This window comes from Sus scrofa, chromosome 15 (assembly GCF_054392235.1).
Source record: "Sus scrofa isolate SSC_HxYL_T2T_F1_AM1 chromosome 15, Sscrofa_HxYL_maternal_Yorkshire_Landrace_v2.0, whole genome shotgun sequence".
NCBI classification, from domain to species: Eukaryota; Metazoa; Chordata; class Mammalia; order Artiodactyla; family Suidae; genus Sus; species Sus scrofa.
The window spans coordinates 128,650,820-128,663,407 of NC_139397.1; the positions used below are offsets into that span (position 1 = coordinate 128,650,820).

The 12,588-nt window shown below is 33.2% G+C and overlaps 1 protein-coding gene across 6 annotated transcripts in view; it reads right to left on the reverse strand.

Moving 5' to 3' along the window:
* The window catches only part of ERBB4 (erb-b2 receptor tyrosine kinase 4), a 1,134,420-nt gene that overhangs the window by 314,723 nt on the left and 807,109 nt on the right, over positions 1 to 12,588 (reverse strand). For all 6 annotated transcript variants that reach the window (XM_084998988.1, XM_084998989.1, XM_021075968.2 and 3 more), the window contains exon 6: positions 1,368 to 1,486. In XM_084998988.1, the coding sequence (XP_084855114.1) occupies positions 1,368 to 1,486 (119 nt within the window). The remainder of the gene's footprint in view (positions 1 to 1,367; positions 1,487 to 12,588) is intronic.

Sequence of the window (12,588 nt, forward strand, 5' to 3'; positions counted from 1 at the left end):
GGCATTCTTGGACATTCTGTACCAGATGCCAAGGTGGAATCACTGGACCATTCCATAAATGCAATGACAGGAAAAATCAGAAGCTCACTCACCACTCTGCTTATTGTAATAATGGAACCATGAAAAAAAAGAATGCAGTGAAAAACTTCTAAGTATTAGAACTTAATGTTAAAGCTTCTAAGAGTTAATGGTTATTATTGGTGTTCACTGTTGGTTTTTTACTCTCTTATAATTGCCAACACAACACAAGGGTGTTTCAGCATTCTGCAGATCAAACTTCTATCCCATGTCTGGTGACAGGCAAGGGAAAGAGGGTCAATTTAATATCTGCTGAGCATCTACCTTATATTTTTAACATATTTCTTCCTCCTTCTTCCTTCTTACTCATTTCTGCAATGCAAACTTTGTTTCACTCTGGTATTAGGATAGACAAATTGAGTTTCTTGTGACATTAAGAAAAGTAAAAACTTACTGCACAACTAAATCGTAAGAGCTATACTTTGTATTTTGCTTATTTCAGGAATTTAGTACCAATTTTGAAAAATGTAATTCAGTTCTACATATATCTGTGTATCCTCTGAGTATCTGAGAAATCGAAACAAAAAATAAATTCCTATGTTCCTTATTACCATTAAAAATAATTTCTTATTTTATGATTTTTTTTTTGGCTTAAAATGAAACTAATGCTCTGTGTGTATATGAAACTGTGTCAACTATAGCTCATGGAATTGTTTGCATCTATTCAAAAGAACAGAAAGAACTTTATCAGGGATATCAAAATGTAATTAAAATGTGTCCCCAATAAGCTATAAATGTTAATTTTGAGGAACTAAAAGTGTCCTCTTCTAAAATAAAAACCACACAAATGATCATATAAATTGCTTGAAGCATACATTTGTAAATCTTATGTTTTGAATAATATTAGCTTGTAAACAATATAAACCGAAAAACAGTTAAATTCATAAATTTATCTGTTTTTGTCTTGAAATTTATATTTGAGAAATAAAACACGTGCCCCCACTCAGAAGATTCAATGATGCAACATAAATAGGTGATCAGTATAAGTTCTGGAAGGACACTGTTACCTTTTTAAAAGATATCTCATACATTCTCCTTCATTTTCTTCAATAAACCTCACTTGTAATATAAATTATATCAGAAAGACATAATTCATTTAGTAGAACAGAACAATCCTAGTAAATAAATAGCCACCCTGGGACGGCATTACCGCTAGGAAGGCAGAGTGTTTTTCTTGATCCTAAAATGGTAAATTTGATCTCATCTTGGCATATGAAGAGTCCATGTGCTTGGATCAAACCAGGAAGGGAGGAAGGGCAGGAGAATGAAAGAAGAGCTAGCAGACTTACAAAGCAGTCGGTGTCCTTAGGTCCTGAGCAGCCTCCAGCACACTCTCGATGACAGCAGTCACTGACATAGGGCCCGTAGCATCTGCCATCACATTGTTCTGCACAAACTGTCCTTGTTACTACAGAAGACAGAGATAGAGCCTCATCAAAGTCAGCTAGCAAGGGAAGTTCTAAGGTGATTTGGAGTAGCTGAGAAAAGCTGAGCCTGGAGTAACAATTTACTCAATCCACCAGTGACTCAGTTCAGTAAACATTTACTGAATGAAGTCTGCAACTGATCAAAATTACTGCACAAAACCCTTCAAAATTAATACATGATTTTGTTTCTATATTCTTTCTTATTCTAGCAAATACTTGAAATGCCTTGCAAAAATCCCACAACTTAGCAGGAAAGATTCAAAATTAAACTAGCTGAAAGAGGTATTTTGGCAGGTTGTGAAAGATGGAATTAACAGCAAAGTCAATTTACCATGCACACAGGGAGGTCCTATGGGATAAGCTGTCCCCAAAAATGAGTCTAAGATTTTTAGCAGTCAATGCAATCAGAAAAGCATAAACTTTTACATGATTCACATTATATCTTATATTATTCTTAGATAGAAAGAATGATATATAGATATATAGATAGATGATAGAATGATAGAAAGATGGATAGGTTACAGATAAATAGATAGGTAGACAGAGGAAGATAGGTAACTGATCTGTAGTAGCATAATTCTTTCTATTCCTGAGATTTAGGTGAAATTTCTATCAAAAAGAGAAACCTGTGTAAGGAATAGAGCAACACCCTGGACAGAAGCAAGGAAGGAAGGAAAGGGAGGGAGGAAGGAAAGGAGGAGAGAAGGAAAAAAGGAATAGGAAGGAAGGGAGTTACATTCATAGTAAATAAGACAAAAACTTCTATTAGTCTTTTAACATGCTTTAAGCCAAGCTGGTAGCCTCATACCAAATTATATTTCAGTAAAATTAAAGCTATAGTCTGTACATTGAATTTATAGCATTGAGTGATACATTTCTGCACTTATTCCAATGAGATTTTTTGAAGTATTTAGAAAAACAAATTTTGCAGCATATGTGTAGCACATCATTTCTGGGCGTCTGCATTTCCACTTATTTCTTCCCACCTCTTTGAGGTCTTCAAAGCTTCCTTCAACTTGTACTATAGCAAGTCACTGCTCCTTTAATAACAGTATTGCCCAGAGCAGGTCTTCACAATTTTCTTTGGGCTAAAGGCCCATATGCCTGGATGGAATCATTCATCCCCTATTCGTATAGTCACTATAGGTAGATGACATTAGATCCAGATTTGAATTGTCAATTGAGATGCAACATGCATTTCTTGCAGTGCATCAAAGTTCCCATTTAGATATACAAAATGGCATGTATCACTTTCCCATCTTCACCATCAAGTATATCTCTCTTATTTGTTCCCTTATCTCAGTTAATGACAGCACCATCCATCCTGTAGTTCAATGATATCTTCTTTCCCCTCACCCTCACTTCTCACACCTAATAAAAATCCCACGTACTAGCAATAGATATTTTTCATTACTGTACCTCCTCTCTCCTCTCTGTTCTGAAACTTACCTCTAAATTAGTACATAGCCTTCTAAAGGCATTTCCTATCACGAATAATCCTCTATGCCACTCTAAAAGTAATGACTTGAAAACATAAGCCACTACAGATAAATCAGTGTTGTTTCACAGTATGAAGTTCACTTACCATCTATGTACTAACGCGTAACTCCTTAGCGAGGAATACAATCCTCCATCAATTGACCACTGTTTCTATTTCTACTGGCATCTCTCACTCCTCTCATTGAGATTTTCACCTCCAGATACACAGAAATACCATTTGTAGTCTCCAATTCCTTTCAACTGCTGGTACACAATTGTGATTTTCACTATCTTTACACGGTGCATTCCTTCATGCTGAAAAAAACCTTTCTGTCTTCTCTGTCTAGCAAATACTCATCCCAAAGATCCATTTAAGGTACTATTATTGCTCTGAAACATTTTCAGACACTTCTCCAGGCTGAGTTAATCTGACACACTTGCTTCTGAACAAGTAAGGGGATGAAGTTAATACAGGAGTCCATGTGATCTGAAGGCCTAGGCTCAATTTTGAACTGTTCTTGTGATATGGCAAGTTATCTCACCACTCAGTATTTCACGTTTTCATTTTTAAGAGGAGGTTATATTAGAACCTATGTAATAGGTTTGAAGACAGAAATAGAGATATAGGTATAAAGTGTTAACATGACCCCTATAATAGTGTTCGGCAACAGTTAGATACTATCACTGTATGTATTATAATATATTATATTTATTTTTTCCATCTTTGCTCCCCCCACTAAGTTATTACAGAAATTTATTGGAGTGTATTGTCTTATTCCAGTTTATATCCTCAATGACTAGCACAGTATTTGGCACTTCACACAAAGTAAGTATCCCCTTCCTCATAGCATCAATCACCATCCAACATATTTTACAACTCATTTATTACACTTATTTTGTTTTGTGGTACATCAGGATATCTAGAACTGTACCTGGCATCCATCTAATTTTTGTGTTTCATATACATTTTATATATATATATATATATATACACACACACACACACACACATTACATATATATACATTATACATAAAAATATATTTGAATGGATTATATCCACTCTTTTAACTCTTCATAGTCACACATTGTGCTTATATTGATGTTCCTATCTCTTCACTGCTATATTTACTGAGATGTCCCAATTAGTAATTAATGCCATATAAAGGAAACAATTTTAATAGAAAACTTTTAGAAAGAACAGGTTCAAATATACTTCCTCTCTTCCAGATTTAACAGGCCCTTTTGATGTATTAAGAGTTGCTAATTGAAACGGCAGACATGTTAAGTAAGCAAATTACTAGATTTGAAGTCAGTGTTATCACAGGGCAGTCTATTAATTTGTTTTTAGTTGACAGACATTGCTCAGCTGGAAAATAGCATGAAGTGAGTCAGCAATCATATCGTAGAAGTCATATCATATTTTAGTTCTAGACACATATGTCTAAGTGTTAATTTCTATTTTTTTTAATTCTGACTATTTAAGATAACTATACAAAATGTCTAAATTTCCCTTTATTTACATACTTCGGTCTTTCCTACCAAATGAGGAAATTAATGTAGATAATATTTATAGAAATAATCATGACTTTATTTTTATAAATTATTGATTAAATGTTCATGTTAAGATCATTTCTCTCATTGAGTACACTATTTCAATGAATGTTAGAAAAGGAAACTAACATTGGTAAAACATTAAGTTTAATAATAATTATACTGTGAAAATTTTGAAACTTTTTAAAAATTATTCAATCATATATGTTAAGTCAACTTTAAATTTTTCAAATTAGCAATTCCTTCTTTACAGTGATCACATATCTGCTATTTTCTCAAGACACTTTTGATCTTAGTGATGCCACCCATTTCAGAAACCAAAGAAACATACTTACAAGTCACTATTTTTAAAAATGTTAGGTTATTAAAAGGGGAAATAACAATTAAAATTTTTTTAATTAAAAAATTAAAAATCTGCACTCCAAAAAAAAAAATAAATAAAAGAAAGAGAATTATGGGATTTGCTTCAAAAATAATCTATAATTAATTTTTTTAAAAAAGGTTAAGACACATTTATCACTAAAAATACTACTATTTGCTATTAACTTTCACATGCCTAAAGTTCAGTAAGCATGAAACATTTTTAGAAATATTTGCTTGAAAGAACATAGTAAGTAAGCGAAATATTTAAGCAATAAGCGTAATCTCTAAAAAAGGATAAGACTCTCTTAAGAAATGTTTCTTCACATTGTTATGTGAGTTTCATTTTCAGAAAGAAACCTTTAACTTTATACAATCTATTTAATGATACTTGCTGATTAATAAGCATTACTCATTATGAATTAAACACATCAAACTACACTCATATTTTATTATGACGGAAACACAAAGCAAAAAACAGATCCTAAAATCAATGAGATAATTCACTTAGCCTCCATGGGAACATTAACTTATAATTGCTTTGGTTATATTAATTTCCATCCTTGCTTGACTATTATTCCATTAGAATTTTTTTCCCCCTGTATTTAGTGTCTTTTCTAAATTGCTTCATTGGGTGCATTAAAATATTTGGGTTGAATTTTAACTAGCTAATTCTTTGGTGGTACATCACTAACTGTAACTGTTTAATATAAAAGATAAAACCTGGGAAATTAAAATGCTTATTATATTAAGGTCAGTAACTTGAAATTAGGAATGGGGATTCATTCAAAATATAAATGAGGATAAGACAGGTAAAGTTTAAGGAACCAAGCTTGTGTAATAGCAAAGGGATTCTGCTGAAAAAAAAACCTATCATCTCAAAAAAATTGAAGTATTTATAATGTATTTATCATACCAGCATTTCACTAATATAAACAAGAGCTTAATTGCTTCTTTAAATATAATAACTACACTTAAAGTTACACCCTTAGAACAAATTAATTTTCTTTGAAGATCTTTGGCAATTCACCAACTATGTATTGTTTCTTCCTATGAGTTACAAAATGGATATTGCATATTCATATATGAGGCAAAACAGAGAAATGACATCACAGTGATACAACAAAAGGATCTCTGTCCATAAAAATATAAATAAAGTAAATTTAGGCAGTCTTTATAATGCCTTCTTCCCAGGCTTTTACCCTGCGCCCCTTTTCCCCTCCTCCCCATTGCTTTCCTCCTTTGCAGTCTCCTCCCTCTTCTCACCCTCAGTACCTTCTGCTTCTCTTCATTACCTCTATCCAGTGGCTCTGAATCAGGCTTTATATTAGACGACTTAACATGGACTTTCAAACTTTAACATGGGGATTCTTACATCAGTGAAGATTTTGATTTAGTTGATAATCAGTAGGATCCAAGACTGTCCACCTAACAAGCTCCAAAATAATGTCACTGCCTACCAGTCCACAGACCTCATTTTGAGTATAGTATATAGAGTACTTAAAAAAAAAAAAAAAAAAAAAAAAAAAAAAGCCTGGGAATCACCTATTTCTCATTAACTCAAAGTTACCTGCCATGTTCTAAGATTTGATACTTTAATAAGCTCCCCAGGTGATGTCCAATATGCACTCTAGAGCTATAAACCATTATTCTAGGTTATTTCCACCATTTGATTGATTGACTGACTGATTATTCTTTGTCTGAAACTTAATCACACTGACTGACCTCTTGCTTTAATTTCCTATTGGTGTTGTTAAGCCCTCTATCACTAATTGGAAGATCAAGCAAACACAATGTGCAAGAACACAGGAAGGAAAAGACTTAAAGTGGGAACAGAAATATTGCTTGGCTAATTCTGAGGGCAAAATTTTCAGATAAGTAAGAGACTCTCAGAAAATTGTTCCCTTCTGTCACTCAGCAGCTGTCTACATGGAAACGATCTTGGGCAGCTTCCAATTCCATTGCTAAGCATATTTTAAAGCATTTTTAAAATGTTTATTTAATTCTATTTCAATGATTATTCAATGACCTGCATTTCTATGCTGCCTATGATATTTCTATTTATTGACCAAATTTCGACAAACTGTGTCCATGACAGTGTATCTTTTAAATAGATGGTATTTCAATGGAATGGTCTTAATGTTAGGCTGTTTTCAGTTACAGACTTGGAGGTTTGAACAAGAAGAAAAACGCTGGGATTAAAGCGGAGGTGATTTGGGTTGGATGTGAAGGAGAATTTATTGACTATTAAAGTGATAAAAACACTGTAATGAGACACTGAATGGGCTTCTTGAGTCTTTATTTGTCAATATTTAAGGGAAACTTTAGACATCCACTGAATTACAGGGGGCTTGATGAATGCTCTCTCTAGTTACCCTCTAGTTGTATAATCCAATATTTCTTCCTATGAATGGAGAAATTGTGCCCCTCCAAAAAAGATCACTTCAGGTTGTGTGACATTCTTCTAGAAAGCCACTATCATCAGAATATACTTAAAATTAAACAAAGTTCATAAACCATCCAAGAATAGACATTACTTCCAGAGCAGACAGAAATGTACAGAAAATCAGATTTAATGAAACTAATACTAAACTATACAACACTATTCATTCTCCCAGGGGAAAATAATTAGACATGGTGTGTCCACTGCCAGGTAGACTGTAAAAATCACATAGGAAGATTTAAAATAAAGACGCCTGTTCCTCTTTGTATATTCTAATTAAATAAGTCAGGGAAGGGGCCAGAAAATTCATTGTTTTATTGGGACCCCCAAGGTTTTCTGAAGTAGCTTTTATAAATCAACATTTTGAAAACTCTGCTCTAAGATACACCCTTATTATGACTGTGAGTCTACTCCAGGAAGGGAAAAGTAATTATTTAGAAGGGAAGGCAGAGATCGAGCTAGGTCTTAAACCAGACTTCTGCTTCCTATCTCACAATACATCATAGAATGATTGACGATAATTGTTGCCACACAGAGATGGGCTTCAGGATACACTTAAGACTTTATCCTTATTTGGACAAGGGAGGATTTTTTAATTTTAATAATTCAGCAAATTACCTATTTTAACCAGCAGCAAAAGGTCTAGTGCATTGAAAAAGGCTTCAGAGAAGATATTTAATTTTTTTAAATAATTAAACCCAGCAAAGTACAATTATAAAAACACACCTGGGCTTTCTAAATTAACACAACCATACCCATTTTTCACATCATATTAAGAAAATGCAGCATTATCTTTTATTCCTAATTAGCCTGGTGATAGCTACTCTAAAGGAACTGCTCAGCCATACCATGAGGTTTACACCCCTACGGTTATCACAGTGGTTTAATCCTAAATGTAATAACTGCTATAGTTCACATGAAAAACATGGCAAATACCTGCAAAGCCCTTCCTGAAATTAACATTCACAGTCAGTCAGTAAAAGTACACCCAGTTTTGGCAGCTACTAATCAGGTTTGACCCTTGTCCCATATAAATCCCTGGTGACCCATGGGCTGTGACATGGTAGTATTGTTAGTTATGTCAAGTAGGAAAGGAATCTTGTCTAATCCATTCTTCATCACCAGCTACTTTATTCATTTATTTAATGAAGTTTTATTCAACCTATTTTTGAAAGGCATGCTCAGTGATTCATTAAGAGACCTTAAATCTGATTTTAAACTACACTCTTAACCATCTGGGAAATTCTCTCTTATTAATAGGCTAACAACAATATTGCCCCATTACATAAACTATAAAAAATATTCTTGAGAGTATGACTATTTTGCATATTTCTCACAGGAGTATATATAACAATTTCAAGATAATAAGGGAAGCATATGAATCTGCATAATGAAACCATACGTAGTATTTTAAATATATTTTTACATTAAAATTAATGACTACACCTTACAAAAATAAATGGTATACCGGGGATAAAGTAATTTTAAAAAATGGAATCATTATATCACAAAAATGGAATCATTATATCACAGACATGTTAAAAACCAAACAATGACAATGAACTTTTCTAGATCACCTCACATTATTGTAGACCAAAACATCTCTATATCCAGGCTTGGTGAATACACACACACACACACAAACACACACACATACACAGTCTATTTTGCTTATCCTAGTTTCCTATCTAACATATCAATAGATTTGAATAAGGATAATCTCTCCTACTCAGTATATATCTAGATGAATTTCTTTCTGAAATTGGCAAAAAATGCCAATTTTGTGATGTGAGTGGTTAGAAAATATTAAATGGAAATAAAAATTGAATTATTCTTATCAGGTAAGTGATATATAAATATTTGTTGAGTTACTCTTATCAGGTAAGTGATATATAAATATTTCTTGACTTGAATGCTATTAATCTAAATTTCTCATTTTAGGAGGAAACTGAAGTCCAAAAATATTGACTTGCTTATGGACAAGTCCAAAATAATATCCCTATGTCTCTAAGAGATACTACTGTCTCATCAGGGTTTACCAACCAGTATTTAGTTTATTAATATCACAGCCAAGTCCAGGTCTAATAATTAATTTGGAAATTAAAATACCAAGTGATGCTCAAATGCAAGGAGAAATACTACATTTAACAACACTAGAAAACTGAAAATTAGCTATTTTCAGCTAAATCAATATGCTCATTTCTGATGTCAGTTTTTTGGCATCAAAATTCACACCCACATTGTTTCTGTCTCAAATTAAAAAACATTCTTTTTCCTTTTTTAGACTGGCCCCCAGCTCTAGTTGCTCAGTTTCATAATGTTCGAGTCCAAATTTTTACATTTTAAATTATTTACATTCTCTTGCCTATATCAGCCTTTCTTTACTCTTCTGGCCAATGTTTGAGACTCATATTCTAAATGAATTTTATTATTATTATTATTATTGGTCATTTTAGTGCTGCACCCATGGCATATAGAAGTTTCCAGGCTAGGAGTCCAATTGGAGCTGTAGTTGCTGGCTACAACACCACAACAGCAAAGTGGGATCCAAGCTGCGACTGCAACTGACATGACAGCTTATAGCAATGCTGGATCCTTAACCCACTGATCAAGCCCAAGTATCGAACCTGAATCCTCATGGATAGTAGTTGGGTTTGTTACCACTAAGCCAACAATGGGAACTGCCTAAATAAATTTTGAAAGCATTTCTCCTACCCCATTCTCTTCACTTCCCTCAAAGAGTCAAGCATTTTGCAAGTGTTGATTGTAGGACATATTTTCTGATATATCTCATATATCTATCTCTAGCCCTTCTTCACAACATCTCTAAATATTTCACCTTAGTTTCCAGTTAGTAACTGATGATTTATTAGGCACTTCTACTAGGATGAATTAGAAATATCTAACATTCATAAGGACATAACTATGCTTTTATTTCTATCCTCAACCCAGCCACAGTGCTATTTTTTGTCTACATTCTCTATTTCAGTGACTACTTCCATCACTGATTCAATTGCTCCAACTTCTAACTTGGAAGCCAGTCTCAAATTTCTTCTCTTCTCTCCCCCATGGCAAAATTGGTTAGTTACCAACCCTCATTATAAACATTACTGTTTCAGAAATTGCCTCCTTTTCCTCCTGGATTTTCCCATATTCTAAACTCTTTCTCTATCCATCTGATGTCTACACATTCTTCAAGGGTCAAATCAATAGAAATATCATTTATTAACCCTTTATTGAATCCTTTACCTAGAGCACCTTACCTTTACCTAGAACCCATCCTCCTCAAACTTCTTTTTTGGCGATCTCATTTGATGGCATACAGATTTCTATTATGGCTCTAACCCCATAGTGTTGTAGTTGGGTACCTCTGTTACTGTCTCCACTGTGATTGCAAAATCTGAGAGGAAAGAACCAATTTGTATTCACTTTTTATCTTCAAACTAACCTTAGGATAGTATCTGGTACTTTAAAAGCATGAATTAATGCTTGAGAATAGTCACATACAAGCATGTATGCAAACAATCTATGATGATAAAAACATCAGTTCAAAGATATTGTACATTATTAACATCTACTTACATACTAATATAAATCAATAGCATACATATAGATACAGATATTGATATAAATAATATAGATGATACACATATAGACATAGATATATAGAGATGAATGATATATCAATAGATGACAGATAGATGGATTAGATAGATAGATATAGATAGATAGATATAGAGAGATATAGAATAGCAAAATAACAGTGTGAAGACAAATCTTTGGGAGAAGAGATTCCAACACAGTGTGCTGGCTACTTAGTACGTATAGCACTTTGAGATTTCCACATTGTTTCTCTCTGGAGACATTTTAATTATTTTCAATATTTATAATACATAAAGGTTCACATTGACTATATGTAAATAAATCTTTAAAATCAAAATATAGGAGAAAAGTTGAGCAAAGATATGACTATAAAGCTTAAGAAAAATATTTAGATGCTCGATAATTATGTAAAGAAGATGTTCAACTTCAGTTATAATCCAGGAATTATAACTTAAGCAAAGAAATATTGCTGCTGTGTACATAATTATTAAATGAACAAAATATCTAGTTTTAATGCAGGTAAAAAAATGGAAACCTATTGGTGTGTATCTAAACTGATATAAGATTTTTGAGAATAGTTTCTAACAAGTTTGTATTTATAAATTCATATGTGACCAAGCAGTTTTATTTCTAGAAATATGTCATAGAAGAATGTGCACATATGGACAAATGTGTATTTAAAATTCTCATTAGTTGTAATTGAGACTAATACAATGTAACCAAATGTCCACTAATAAGGAATTTGTTAAGTAAATTATAGTTCACCCATGACTTGGGAAATTCATGCACCATTAAATAAAGAATGAAGTTAATCTCAATGTACTGAAATGAAAGGATTTTGAAATTATAATGTGAAATGAAATAAAAGTGATAGAAGAGTAGATACAGTGTACCCATTTTCGCAAAACAAATACCAGAATTTATATGTGCTTATGTAAATAAATAGGCACATGAAAACATACGTATACCAAATATTAGCACAAAGCAATATTTTTATGGAAAAATGTAGGTTGGAGGAAAGGGTGCTCACTGATGAGAATACATTACTACTTTTAATTCTACACATTTACCATGTGATTTTTTTTTTTTTGGCTTTATTTCGGCTTTTCAGGGCTGTACCTGCAGCATATGGAGGTTCCCAGGCTAGGGGTTCAATCCGAGCTGTAGCCGCTGGCCCCCGCCACAGCCACAGTAACACGGGATCTGAGCCGCTTCTGCAACCTACACCACAGCTCACAGCAACACTGAATCCTTAACCCAATGAGTGAGGCCAGGGACTGAACCCGCCACCTCATGGTTCCCAGTCGGATTCACTTCCTCTGCACCAGGACGAGGGCTCCATATCATGTGAATTTTTCAAACAAAAACTGTAACATGAAGTAATCTAAGCATGTGGCAGAGCAGGTTAACTATCCCACTGATACAGGTGAATAAATTAACATTTTAAAATTATCTAGTTTATCCTAGGTCACATGATAAGTTATTATAAAGTAGAATTTTTAATTACTACTTGACTCTTATATATTTCTTTTAATATGTTTACATTAAGAACCACAAAAAATTGGTGTGTAAAGATCGAAGAGGAGTTCCCATTGTGGTGTGGCGGGTTATGAATCTGACTAGTACCCATGAAAATGCAGGTTA